The sequence below is a fragment of the Miscanthus floridulus genome, chromosome 8 (assembly GCF_019320115.1).
Source record: "Miscanthus floridulus cultivar M001 chromosome 8, ASM1932011v1, whole genome shotgun sequence".
Lineage (NCBI taxonomy): Eukaryota > Viridiplantae > Streptophyta > Magnoliopsida > Poales > Poaceae > Miscanthus > Miscanthus floridulus.
In genome coordinates, this window is record NC_089587.1 from 75,525,050 (window position 1) to 75,539,505 (window position 14,456).

Here is a 14,456-nt window from a genome sequence, read left to right on the forward strand (position 1 = left end):
GCGCACGGGACGGCGGCGCGTGGCTGCGACGGGCCGGTGGAGGCGCGCGAGGACGGGGCTCGTTGCTCGGCTGCGGGCTCAGCTAGAGCGCGGCTGGCGAGCGGGGGCCGAGCGCGGTGGCGTGGCAAGGCGAGGGCACGGTGGCACGGGCACGAGGTGACGGGCGCAGGTGGCGCGCGGCTAGGCTGTGGTGGCGGCTTGGGCTAGGTCACGGCGGGTGACAAAGGACGCGGGTAGGTTAAGTAATCCCCCAAATCGTGACAGAAAAGGAAACGGGGAAAAGAGTCCTTAAGACGCGCAAGATCCACTGACCGGACGCTCCGGTGGTAGCGACCGGACGCTACCACCCAGCGTCCGGTCGATTCCAGAGAGGTCCAAATCCTCTAGAATCGGGACTGGACGCGTCCGATGGTCCATGACCGGACGCAGGCAGGGTCCGGTCAGTACAACTTGATCATCCTTCGACCGACCGGACACTGAACCCTTCCTGACCGAACGCACAGACGCAAGCGTCCGGTCACTCCTTCAGTAGCAGTTCACCTCCTGTGAACTGACCGGACGCTGGACAGCAGCGTTCGGTGCAGCGTCCGGTGCACCTTTTCCAGCAAACCTTCAACCTTCCTTCGCGCTTGCCTGTTCCCAATCAAGTCCCCAACTTGAATAAGATCCAAATAAACACCAATTGGGACTGATGTGAGTGACCTCTCTCAAACCCTTATATTTTTCAAAATATTTTGCCTTAGGCTATAATTCTTTTAAGAAAATAGGCAACAAGAGGGCAAATGGAATAAAACGACAAACAACATTCATGCATATGTAGTACTTGTAAGTAAATCTAGTTGCTTGTCAAGTTTGATCCAAGGTTAAGCTTCTTCACATGCTTTTTCGGCGGTTATCTTAACCATGTTAGACAAGCCCTATATGCATTGCCATAAATTAAACATGTTGTATATTACAATGAATGCAAGGGACAACACAAGCTCAATTTTTAGTGAAGTTACTAAAATCAAGTACATTAAGCTCATTCCGCAATCTACAAAAAGTAGCCTCATCTAGCGGTTTAGTGAAGATATCCGCTAATTGATCTTCGGATCTTACACTTCTAGTGATATATTATTTTTAGCTACATGATCTCTTAGAAAGTGATGGCGGATATCTATATGCTTGGTGCGAGAGTGTTGAACCGGATTATTTGCAAGTTTTACCGTACTTTCATTATCGCACAAAAGAGGTACTTCTCTAGAACTACTCCATAGTCTAGTAAAGTTTGTTTCATGTATAATATTTATGCACAACAAGCGCCCGCGGCAATGTATTCCGCTTCGGCGGTGGACAAAGCCACACTATTTTGTTTCTTGGAGGACCAAGACACAAGTGATCTACCAAGCAAATGGCACCCTCCGGATGTGCTCTTTCTATCAACTTTGCATCCGGCGTAATCCAAATCGGAATAGCCAATTAATTCAAATAAAGCTCCTTTGGGATACCAAAGGCCAATGCTTGGTGTGTGCTTAAGATACCTAAGGATTCTTTTTACGGCAATTAAATGTGTTTCCTTAGGACTAGCTTAAAATCTAGCACACATACACACACTAAACATGATATCGTGCCTAGATGCAGTTAAATATAATAAGCTACCAATCATAGAATGGTAGAGAGTTTGATCAACCGAGTTACCTCCCTCATCTAGGTCGAGATGTCCATTAGTAGGCATTGGGGTCTTGATTGGCTTACATTCATCCATCTTGAATCTCTTGAGAAGATCTTTTGTGTATTTCTCTTGAGAGATGAAGATGCCTTCTTTCATTTGCTTGACTTGAAAACCAAGAAAGAATGTAAGCTCACCAATCATTGACATCTCGAACTCCTTAGACATCAATTCACTAAATTCTTTGCATGAGTCTTCATTTGATGATCCAAAGATGATATCATCAATATATACTTGACAAATAAAGATATGCCCATCAACCTTCTTGGTGAATAGTGTGGTGTCGACCTTCCCAATGGTGAAGCCCTTCTCAATAAGAAAATCCTGAAGGCGCTCATACCAAGCTCTTAGGGCTTGCTTAAGCCCATATAGTGCCTTAGACAACCTATAAACATGATTAGGATATCTAGGGTCTTCAAACCCGGGAGGTTGATCAACATAGACTAGTTCATTAATAAAGCCATTTAAAAATGTACTTTTCACATCCATTTGATATAGTTTCATTTCATGATGTGATGCATATGCAAGAAGGATACGGATGGCTTCTAATCTTGCAACCGGTGCAAAGGTTTCTCCAAAATCTAAATCTTCAACTTGAGAGAATCCCTTTGCAACTAGTCTTGCCTTGTTCCTCACAACAACACCTTGATCATCTTGCTTGTTGCGGAACACCCACTTTGTTCCAATGACTCTTGCACCTTTTGGTCGCTCTTCAAGATTCCAAACTTCATTGCGAGTGAAGTTGTTCAACTCTTCATGCATGGCATTGATCCAATCTGGATCTTTAAGAGCTTCTTCTACCTTGGTAGGCTCATAGCAAGAGATAAGAGTGATGAGCGATAAATGAAGTAAGTTTTTGAGATCGAGTCATTACACCCTTTGATGGACTCCCTATGATGAGATCTTGTGGATGATCTTGTAGGAGAGGTGTATTTCTTCTATTGACCACTTGAGGAGGAGGTTGTGGAGCATCAGCATCTTATGCTTGTACCACCATTTGCTCATGGGAGATATGAGTATCTTCATTTTCTACTCTCCCATCTTTTTCACCATCTTGTGCTACATTTGATGAAGAAGGTTGGTTAATGACTTGTACATCATCTTCATCATCTTTTGGCTTGATGTCTCCCACCGGGATATTCTTTATAGCCTCCCTCAATGGTTCATCACCTATATCATCAAGATTCTCATGTGCTCCTTGGGAGCCGTTAGATTCATCAAATTCCACATCATATGTTTCTTCAACCAAGCCGGTGGCATGATTGAATACTCTATATGCTTTGGACTTCAATGAGTAGTCAACAAGAAAACCTATATCACATCGTCTTTAAAACTTCCCTAGGTGTTGCCGCTTCTTGTAGATGTAGCACTTGCAACCAAACACCCTAAAGAAGGAGACGTCTGGCTTTTTCCCATTGAGCAACTCATACGGTGTCTTGACAAGGAACTTTTGAAGAAATAGGCGGTTGGATGCATAACATGCAGTGTTGATTGCTTCCGCCCATAGAGCTTTGGGGGTGTTGTACTCATCTAGCATTGTCCTTGCAAGAGTGATCAAAGTCCGGTTCTTCCTCTCAACTACACCATTTTGTTGAGGAGTATAGGTTGTGGAGACTTCATGTTTGATTCCGACTTCATCACAATAAGCTTCTATGTTTGTGTTGTCAAACTCTTTGCCATTGTCACTTCTTATCTTCTTGAGCTTCACTTCAAATTCATTTTGAGCTCTCTTGGCAAACTTTTTGAAACAAGATGCAACTTCGGATTTGTCATGAAGGAAAAACACCCATGTATATCTTAAATAGTCATCCACAATCACAAGGCAATAGAGATTTTCTCCCAAACTCTTGTATGTTGTTGGTCCAAATAAATCAATGTGTAGGAGTTTCTAGCACTCTTGTGGTTGACATGAAAGCTTTGGTTGGATGAGTGTTTGCAACTTGCTTGCCGGCTTGATATGCACTACAAAGCTTGTCCTTCTCAAACTTCACATCCTTCAACCCTCTCACCAAATCATTCTTCATAAGCTTCTTGAGTGAGCTCATCCCAACATGAGCAAGTCTTCTATGCCATAGCCACCCAAGTGTTATTTTGGTGAATAGGCAAGTCTTCAAGTTTGCATCTTCAGAGGTGAAGTCAACTAGATATAAGTTGTTGTATCTAAATCCATTGAATATCACTTGATTGTCATCTACTTTGGATACAACAACCTCCTTCTTGGTGAATAAGCATTGAAAGCCAAGATCACACAATTGCCCAACAGATAGCAAGTTGAAGCTCAATGAAACAACATAGAGCACATTGGAGATTGAATGATCATTTGAGATTGCCACTTTGCCCAATCCTTTAACCTTGCCCTTTGAATTATCTCTAAATGTTATTTTCTCTTGTCCATCTACCTCTTCATCTAGTGAGGTGAACATACAGGGATCACCGGTCATATGTTGAGTGCAACCACTATCAATAACCCAATAACTTCCATCGGTCTTGTAGTTCACCTACACACAAGAGATTCAAGCTTTAGGGATCCAAGCTTGTTGAGGGCCCTTCACCTTCTCAACAAGTGACTTAGCCACCCAAATTTTCTTAGGCCTACTCTTGTTGGGGGGGCCTAAGAACATGACTTTCATCTTTCCACTCGAATCTTTCTTAAGCATGTAGTGAGCATTGAAAGCAAAGGGTCTAGCATACTTGGGCAAGGGTTGTGGTGGTGGAGTTTGACACTTATGAGTAAAGTGGCCTTCTTGTCCACACTCAAAACATCTCTTTGGCTTTGGCATTGGCTTTGATTGTTGGTGTTGAGCTTGAGCCTTCTTCTTCTCTACACTTGCCATATATCTAATGCCACTTCTATCCATCTTCATAACGGTATTCATGAGTAGCTTACTTTGGAGATGCTTGCCTCTAGCAAACTTGCTCAATCCCACCTTGAGATGCTCTTTCTCCATCTTGAGCTTCTTGTTCTCTTCCTTGAGAATATCATTGTTCTTCTCCTCCTTGAGTTTCTTGATTTCTTCTTTTAGCTTCTCATTCTTAAGGATCACCTCTTTGTCATGATCAAGAGTTTCTAGCACGATGGTGTTATGACTTTTCATCTCTTCAAGATCTTTCATGAGCTTCTCATTGTCACTCTTGAGCTTGACATACTCATCATAGTCATTGCACTCAACCACTTACTTGCCCTTGCTACTAGATCCATGCTCAATGCTTTCATCAATTAAATCATCACATGAGGTAGCTATATCAATCTTAACAACATGGTTAGTAGCATCATGTGGCTCATTTGGTAAGAATTCTTGTGCAATAATAAGGGTATCATAATCGATCTTTAGAGTTGTATATTCATCTTTTAGCTTGTTGTGACTAGTGATAAGCTCATTGTGCACCCACTCAAGTTTATCATTTTTATCTTTAAGCTCTTTCTTAGAAGATTTTAGCTCCTTGAGTTTAGATGATATAGAATCATTTGTTTCTTTGAGCTCATCATTAGCCTTTTCTAATGTATCACACTTAGCTAAGAGTGAATCATTTTTAGCATCAAGTTTTTCATTTGTAGCTCTACTCTTTCTAATGATCTTAGTATATTTTCTTAATATTTTGACAAGATCATCATATGTAGGTGAGTCATCATCATCACTATCGCTATCATCATCACTAGTATGTTCATCATCACTACTATCATCACTCTTAGTTACCTTACGTTCACCTTTGGCCATAAGGCATAGGTGTATAGAGGATGATAGCGATGATGGCGGTGAAGATGCAAGATCAATAGCAATGGCGGCCACCTTTTCATCGTCACTATCATCATCGGATGATCCACTTGATGAATCAATGTCCGTGAGCCAATCACCGACAATATAGGCCTTGCCACTCTTCTTCTTCTTATAGAACTCCCTCTTTTTGCCATCTCTCTTCTTGTATGGCTTGTTCTTCTTCTTTTCATCTTCATCGCTTGAATCATCTTTCTTGTCCTTATTCTTGAACTTGTCTTTCTTAGGCTTTGTGCATTGATGAGCTAGGTGGCCAAGTTCGCCACAATTGTAGCAATCCATCTCGGAGATTGGCTTTTTTCTTGAGCTAGTGAAGAACTTCTTCTTCTTGCCATCAAACTTGATGCCACTCTTGTTTAGCCTTTTTAGCATCTTGGTGGTCTTCTTCACCATGAGGGCAATGCTTTCTTCATCATCTTCATCACTTGAGCTCTCATACTCAAGTCTTGCTTTGCCCTTGTCTTGGCTAGCTTTGAATGCTAAGTCCTTCTCTTTCTTCTTTGTAGAGGATGAGCCATCTTGTGGTGTGATGTGCATATACATCTCATGAGCATTGATCTTTCCCAAGATTTGTGTCGGTGTAGCGGCGGAAAGATCACCTTGATGTAGCACGGTCACAATATGCCCATATTTGTCAATGGGGATGACACTTAAGATTTTTCTCACAACGTCGGATGGTGATATTTGAGTGAGTCCAAGTCCATTGACTTCCTCTACAAGAACATTTAATCGAGAATACATCTCATTAGCACTTTCTTTGGGAAACATCTCAAAAGAATTTAGCTTTTTAATCACAAGATGATAGCGTTCCTCACGCTCACTCTTGATTCCCTCATGGAGCGCACAAACGTCCGACCATAGTGCATGGGCGTCTTTGTGGTTCCTTACACGATTGAACACATCTTTGCAAAGGCCTTTAAAGATGGTGTTGCGAGCCTTTGCATTCCATTTTTTATAATTCACTTCATCACCTTGAAGTTGTGCGACATTCCTAGGTGCTGGGAACCCTTGAGAGGTGGCTCTTAGAATTCTAACATCTAGAGCTTCTAAGTATGCCTCCATGCGGATTTTTCAATATGGAAAATCATCTCCCTCGAAGATAGGAGGAGGTCCATCCCTGTGAGACATCTTGCTCTAAGCGATTAAGCTTAAAAACGTGAGCACGAGGCTCTGATACCAATTGAAAGGATCAAGATGCCCAAGAGGGGAGGGGTGAATTGGGCTAATTCTAAATTCTCTTGCAATAATCAAATTCTACGGATAGCCTAATTAACCCCTTGTGCCTAGAAAAGTATTTATATCAAACTAATGCACAACAACCTCACAACCTAAGTTCCAAACTTACTCTAGCAAGCAATTCTATGGATATAAAACAAGTATTGAATTGCTCAAAGTAAATGCTCAAAGTAAGTGCTCAAAGTAAATAGAGAGAGTAAGGAACACGACGATGTTTTGCCGAGGTATCGGAGAGTCGCCACTCCCTACTAGTCCTCGTTGGAATACCCGCGCAAGGGTGTAGCTCCCCCTTGATCCGCGCAAGGATCAAGTGCTCTCTACGGGTTGATTCTTCGACACTCCGTCGCGGCGAATCACCCAAAGCCGCTCACAACTTGAGTTGGGTCACCCACAAGCTCCGCCGGGTGAACACCAAACTCCCAATCACCACCAAGCCGTCTAGGTGATGGCGATCACCAAGAGTAACAAGCACGAACTCTCACTTGACCACGCGAAGCCTAATGAGAAGATGGATGCACACTTTGCTACTCTTGATTTGCTAGTGAGGCTACTCTCTTGGATTCTCAAATCACAAACACCTCACTAGGACCTTGCTCTTCTTGGTACTCACAAACGTATTTCTCAGCTGTTGGAATGAGCAAAAGTTACTCCACTCACGAGTGGAGCCTCTATTTATAAGGCAGCCTGAAAAATGAACCGTTATGAGCTTCTGCGGGATGATCGGACGCTTCGATCGTTTTGACCGGACGCTCCGATCAGTTCAACCCGTGAACAGTTTTTAAATGATGACCGAACGCTGTCAGGATCCGGTCAGTACCGACCGAACGTGTCCGGTCGCTCTTAGATGCTTACTGTAAACGACCGGACGCTAGATACTTAGGGTCCGGTCACCACTGACCGGACGCGTCCGGTCACTCTTTTCCAAGTCAGGACCCTTACTGGAGTCGACCGGACGCTAGCCCTCAGCGTCCGGTCACACGACCTTCCAGCGTCCGGTCACTCTAGACTTTTCTTCACGGTCAAATGAACTGACCGGACCCTGCGGCCAGCGTCCGGTCGCACCGGAGCCAGCGTCCGGTCAGTGTTTGACCCTCCATTCACTTCCAACATTCGAACATATGTGAATGAAGTTTGCTCCATAGAATCTTAGGCATTCATAGGAGCTACCTAGAGCTAGTTTAAACAAGTGTGCACCACATCTAACTCACTAGACTCAACTAGGTCAAGCTACCCGTTCAAACCTCTCTTCATAGTACGGCCAAAGGAAAAACAAAGTCCTAAACTACTCTAAGTGTCTCTCCAACTCCAATCGACACTTAGAACTAGTTATCCTTAACCTTGTCGTCCATCCTTTAAAAAACGAAACGATTTCCATCGTAGGGGCATGACAACCTCGATTGCCTAATCGATCTCCATTACCATGACCTAACTTAATTGCCTCTGTAAAACACACGTTAGTCATAGTAATCTTGTATTGACATTAATCACCGAAATCCAACTAGAAGCCTAGATGCTTTCAGGAACATATTAACCTTTTTATACGGAAAAAAGAAGAAGAAGAGATAAAAGTCTGTTCGATCCTAACAAAAGTTAAGAAATTGCCGATCGCGTGCCTGGCGGAGGCCTCCCTTTTGAAAATGAAAACCAACGAGCAAACGTGAAGCACGCGGGGAACGGAACGGCAAAGATGATGATACACTACTGCCTGCTCGGCAGCGGCAGCTTTTCGAGTGGATCGATCGCTATCTAAAGGCAAGTTGGAGTGGACACACCCTGGACTGCAGCCCACGCAACGCAACCATACTGGCACTGGACGATTGCTTTAATTTGCCGGAGAACGAGTCTTGGTGATCGCCGTTCGTTGCAACACAGCAAACGGTTGCAAACGTGCTAAGCATCCACGTTCTGATTTCTGTCTCGTGCTCTCTGCTTCGTAAGTAAGAGGGGGGAAAAAGCTATGGCCCAAGAGAAGAGGCCAGGAAAGCCCGAGGAACGGGAAGGCCCAACCTCCCATTAATAGAGGCCTTGTAATGCTTCATGGCGTACCTATTGGTGTGTTTCGAAGAATCGGTTGATACATTATGCTAAATGCTACTTAAAACAACCCCCTGCTTAGAGCATCTCCAAGAGTTCTCTAAATCTCTTCCTAATCTAGAAAAATAAAAAAAAAATCCATCTCCAACAACTCCTAATACTTCATTCTAAAATTTACGCACTTAAAAATCCGCACCCGTTCAGCGTAACTTTGCGCGGCTCCTCCATGGCGCGGATACTGTTTCCCGAGCGTATCGGTTGGTCAATCTAAAAGTAGAAGGGTGTGGGAAAGAATAAGAAGTAGAAAAGGGTTCTTGATGCAAATGTACGAGAGAGGAAAAATATATAAAAGTGGTTAAATAATTTAGAAATAATATAGGATTCCTGATGTAAAATTGTCTTCTATATTTTAGGAGCGGATTATTAGAAACTCTTGGAGATGGACTTCTTTTTTCCTCTCAATACCTTTTTAGGAGTTGCAAAGCTACATGTTTTTAGGAAGAAAAAATAGGATACTCTTGGAGATGCTCTTAGCTACAAATTTTCATACTAATGTTGGGCGTCTTTTAGCTGAGCTCCAACACTTTGTTTTTAAGTAGTTTCTTTGGTGGAGCTGAATCGGTTGAAAAACATTGAGAAAAAATAGCTCCAGTGGTAATTTTGTAATAATTTGTGTCAAATATATAAGAGGACCTAAAATAAGTCATGTTTTCGTAGCGCCAGCTCCTCGCAAGGAGCCGTTTTTTAACTGTGGTTTAACATGGCTCGGTGGTAAGAGAGCTGTGTTAAAGGGACCCTTAAAATCTTTTTTTTTGTTTGGTTTGGTTTTCTGATGTCGTATGGACTAATTCTGCATCGCCTCATCCATCACAAGGAATAAGATGATTTAACCAAAATTTATGAGGTAGAATCACGATGTACCACCTAAAGCTAGACGCACATGTTTCTTAAGCCAAACACCTCAACAACAGAATCTTTTGGACCAAGCAATTTCAATCTCATCTATCTAGTTGTGATAACACCCCGGTATATTAAATTTTTTCTTTTTTTTAACTGTTATGTTTAATTTTTATTTTTTTAGCAACATATATTTAATTTTTCTGATAGATTTTTTTGAGGGGGATTTTTTCTGATAGATAGTAGAAGTTTTTTTTTTGAGAATCAGATAGAAGTTTTTTTTTAGCATGTGAAATTCCAGACCCACCATAGGCCATAGTAGCCGGCCCATGCCCAAGTATGTGAGACCTGAGAAGCCTGGGAAGGCCCAAGAGGCAACACAACATTTCCGCAGACCATTTACGTTCTTTACGTTTACATGGCGGATTGGGTTTGCAGTACATCCTGCCCGTCTGAGATTTTCCAATCTGAAGCTCAGCTCAACTCAACTCGTACCATGCAATGTGTTGGTGTTGAATTTCACATGCGTGACAAATTCAATTCAATTCTGAATTCTCAGTGAAACTGGACCTGTACCTGCCGTCTCCTGGAATGGAACGTGGGGACTGCGGACTGTTGATTGCTGTGGAAGAAGACACCTACTCCCTCCGTCCCATTAAGTTTGTCGCTCGAGAACCGAGATTGTGAGAGGGGCACGGTTTTCCAACGACAAACTCAATGGGACGGAGGGAGTACTGGTGATTCCTGATCTACTATCCTCCATGGCAGAAACCAAATCCACTTCCAATTACTGCTGGGTGCTGGCCCCCTGTCCACTCCAACTCCAACACTGTCTGGTTCTGGTTCGATTTCGCCACGTGACCCCCGAAGCGGCGGCGCGCAGCGGGCGCCTTGACGTCCCCCATGACGCCGCGCGGCGTGGACGCACCTCCGCAGCGCAGCTTCCGTCTCGTCCGCTCCGCAAGCTACAGCGACCTACCGCCGAGGCGGGCCCCCACGGCACCGCGCCTACTTTAAACCCTCCCCCACCTCCTGCCGTGGAGGGATCGGCGGCTGCCGGCTGTGGACTGTTGAAGGAGGTGCGCTTCTGCCTGCGTGCTCTGGAGTCTGGAGAGCTAGATGGCGATGCCGTCCGGGTGGAGGGGCATCCTGGGCTTCGACTACGGCATCGTGCAGGCGCCGCTCGGCCCCGACATCTCCGGCCCCGAGCTCGTCGCCGCAGTCGCCAACGCCGGCGCCATCGGCCTCCTCCGCCTCCCCGACTGGGTGGGTAGCCACTGTTTCCGTGCTCTTTAATGATTTGAGAGTACTAGTTTTGCTTCCTGTGCTGTCCCCAGCCCCGCTGAGCTGATCAACTGCTCGTTGTTTGTTGCTGACCGCAGCCGGCGCCGGATCACGTCAGAGAGCTGATTCGGAAGACCAGGAGCCTCACGTCCAAGCCGTTCGGGGCGGCCATCGTGCTGGCCTTCCCGCACGAGGAGAACCTCAGGGTCGTCCTCGAGGAGAAGCTCGCCGTGCTGCAGGTCTACTGGGGGGACTTCCCCAAGGAGAGGGTCCAAGAGGCGCATCGCGCCGGAGTTAAGGTCTTGCATCAGGTGCGCGCCATTGCTAGTTAGCTGCGCCAGTTATTATCATCATCATCCAATTAGTAGTATTAGTGACAATTTCATCACTGGGAAAAATATATCCATAGTACTTCATAGTTCATACTCTATGGCATTCTACTTCCAACTGTTTATTACGAATTCGTATGGGACTATGGGTGGAAGGGGTGATGCCTAGATGTAGTGACAGAGACCAGAGAATGAGAGAAATACTATATAGGATCGTGTTTGCCTGTGGTTAGGCTGCCAGCACGGCCGGAGCCTTGATTCGTGGGAGTGGGGTGCATTGGATTTTCCAATAACAATGCTCAAAGCACACAGTGCCAAATGTTAAACATGCCAAAGTGCAAATGATGATACAAGTGGGGCCACTATCAACCTGATGCATCACCCTCAGTGGGAAATGATCTGGCGCATAGCAGGCACTACCACATGATGTGATGATCTGTGGCGTTACTGCTATGCAATGCTTGTCGAAATTTGGCAAGCTTCTCTTCCTGTTTACTTCATACTTCATTTTCTTGCCAGAATTGTGCCAACATTATATTGGGCAACCAATTTGACGATTAGAATAAAAGGCTGTGTCAAGTTTTGGCAACCTTGGCAGGGAATATTTTGTCCGTGGCCAGTAACACTTGTTTTTTTCTTTGAGTCCACAGAAGTGAATGCTGCCTGTTCATGCTGATATGAGAACTCCATTTTGTGTAAATTTTTGACATTGTTGTGATTGATGGTTTCATGATTTTTGTTGATATCTGAACAGGTCGGCAGCCTTGAGGAGGCAGCTAAAGCTAAAGAAGCCGGTGTAGATGGAATCATTGTTCAGGGACGTGAAGCAGGGGGTCATGTAATTGGTCAGGTAATTCCCAGCTGGTTTCTGGTTTCTGCTTTGTTTTAACACCGTTGGGCAATCTTTCGCCACACCTTCTGCTTATGCAATCATTTATGCATTTAGAATCTTCACCATCCTGTGGAATGCGGAGCAGCATTTTGCTGCCACTATGCAGATTTCAGTAAAAATACCATATGCAGGGCTTGATTCAACTTCCTAGCTTAGGGCCCCTGTATCTTCTTATCTCTAAAAGCATAGCATGCATTTATAGCTTGTGTCCTTTTAATTGTCTTTTTTCATGAATGTTCTCTCAATCAGCTTCTATTTGGAAAAACAGGAAGGACTATTTCCGCTGTTGCCAAGAGTAGTAGATCTTGTTTCAGACTCGGGCATTCCAGTTATCGCCGCTGGGGGAATTGTAGACGGACGTGGCTATGTTGCCGCATTGGCACTTGGTGCCCAAGGTGTTTGTTTAGGAACTAGGTATTATCTCGGTCACTTGTACTGAGGATATACCAGAACAGAGCCTTTTCATTATAGTTTGCATAATCTTAATTTCTTATGCTTACATTACAACGGTTCTTGAACATTCAGGTTCGTTGCTACCAAGGAAAGCTTTGCGCATCCTATTTATAAGCAAAAGCTAATCGAGATGAGTCACACAGACTACACAAATATATTCGGACGTGCTAGATGGCCTGATGCTCCACAACGTGTCCTGGAAACACCCTTCTATGCTGAGTGGAAGAATAATTTCCCAGATCAGGAAACAGAGGAAAATCAACCCATCATAGGCCACTCTATCATCCATGGCGTGGTATGCATTTGGATATTTGATATGCCTTGAATTTGTTCACCCATTCTGAATTTAGCAGTTGCATCCATTTTCGTGTCTTTTCTGTTCACTTCTTCTAGACAGCCGCACAAATTATTTCATTTATTTGCAGGCTTAAATAGTAAAGAACTGGAGCACACAGCGTTAGACCCTTAGTAATCTAGTTGCAAAAAAGAAATGTGAGCCATATATAGTTGTAACCATGAAATTGTTTGACCGGTAACTCTAGGTTGTCTGCTCGACACAATCATACAAAAAGGACATGAAATTCAGCATGCCAAAGGTTAAATAAAACAGTATAACACTTGGCAAAAAAGAGTTTGCTCCAGTTCAGAGGCCAGAAGCACAAAGCAGCAGTATATAACTGTTCACTTTTGCATCCAATATAAAGAACTGTGGCTTTGAAACTCAGGCAACCAATTTGAAATGGCTACCCTAGTTTATGGAATCCTACTTAGTTGTTATTATGCATCTGAAAATGGTTCTTCTAGTTATGCTACGATTTGGGAGGAATGGACATCATTCTGCTAAGTTCACCTCAGGACAGTGGAGGGTGGCTATTAGTTGCTTGCCTTCAAACAAAATAGTAGATTATAGTGTTGAACATGCAATGGTTATTGAGGTCTATGTCAGCACTCAGTAGCATAATTGGTGGTCAAACCTGAGAACCTACTCGATCTGGATTTGCGGTATCTCAGCTTGGACTTGGACATTTGCCATTCTTTCAACTAATAGTTGGCTCATAGTAATTAGTATATTTGCCTTTCTTTTAACCACAGATTGTTTTGTTCAAAGGAAGGCAAATATTGATATATTATGCAATTTGTAGATGATGGACCTCAGTACTGTAGTTCAGTGTATCAGTTATTGCAACTTCAATTGCATGCTTTGTCCTTGTGCATCTGAAACTAGGAAATAGACAACTGACCAACAATTCCTGACCCCAGCACAAGGATATTCGTCGGTTTGCCGGTACTGTTCCAAACGCCACGGCAACAGGAGATATCGACATCATGGCCATGTATGCGGGTCAGGGTGTTGGGCTAATCAAGGAGATCGTACCAGCTGCTGAAGTTGTCAAAAGTCTAGTCGCTGAAGCAAAGGAAGTCATTAGAGAAAAGCTTTCTGGTTACCAGTAAAATCCATCCTGAACTGCAAGCTAGAACGTGTGAAGTATTTGTGAGTAGTCAGTAGTCACCAATCAGAATATTTGGGAGTACCAAGGTTTGTTTCTTGTGCTATTTGTAAGTAAAAAACTGATGAAAATAAATGAGACTACCAAAGGTATTCGGTCAGCCAAAAATTTTGTGCTGCTGTAGTGTCATGGAATACTACCTGTAATAATATTTTTGGAGTGTCTTCCCATAGCCCTGAAGGGCCTCTGCCCTATTGCATTTTTTTTTTCTTTTTGAGAATAGGTTTCCTTTCTGTATGACTTTGCTCAGTTCACAGAGCTAAGCGTATGTGGTGGACTGGTGGTACAGTTGGTGTGACGGGTTCAAATTCTGAGGGCAACTCCAATGTAAGGGGAGTTCCT

The 14,456-nt window shown here is 43.8% G+C and overlaps 1 protein-coding gene across 1 annotated transcript; it reads left to right on the forward strand.

Annotated features, from left to right (window-relative positions):
* The first annotated feature begins 10,495 nt into the window (after positions 1–10,495).
* Positions 10,496–14,276, forward strand: LOC136472634 (uncharacterized). Its single transcript, XM_066470345.1, has 6 exons — positions 10,496–10,914; positions 11,031–11,243; positions 12,016–12,111; positions 12,422–12,567; positions 12,679–12,901; positions 13,867–14,276. Exons 1-6 carry the CDS (start codon positions 10,768–10,770, stop codon positions 14,056–14,058), a joined length of 1,017 nt encoding a protein of 338 aa, XP_066326442.1. The 5' UTR covers positions 10,496–10,767; the 3' UTR covers positions 14,059–14,276.
* The last annotated feature ends 180 nt before the right edge of the window (positions 14,277–14,456 follow it).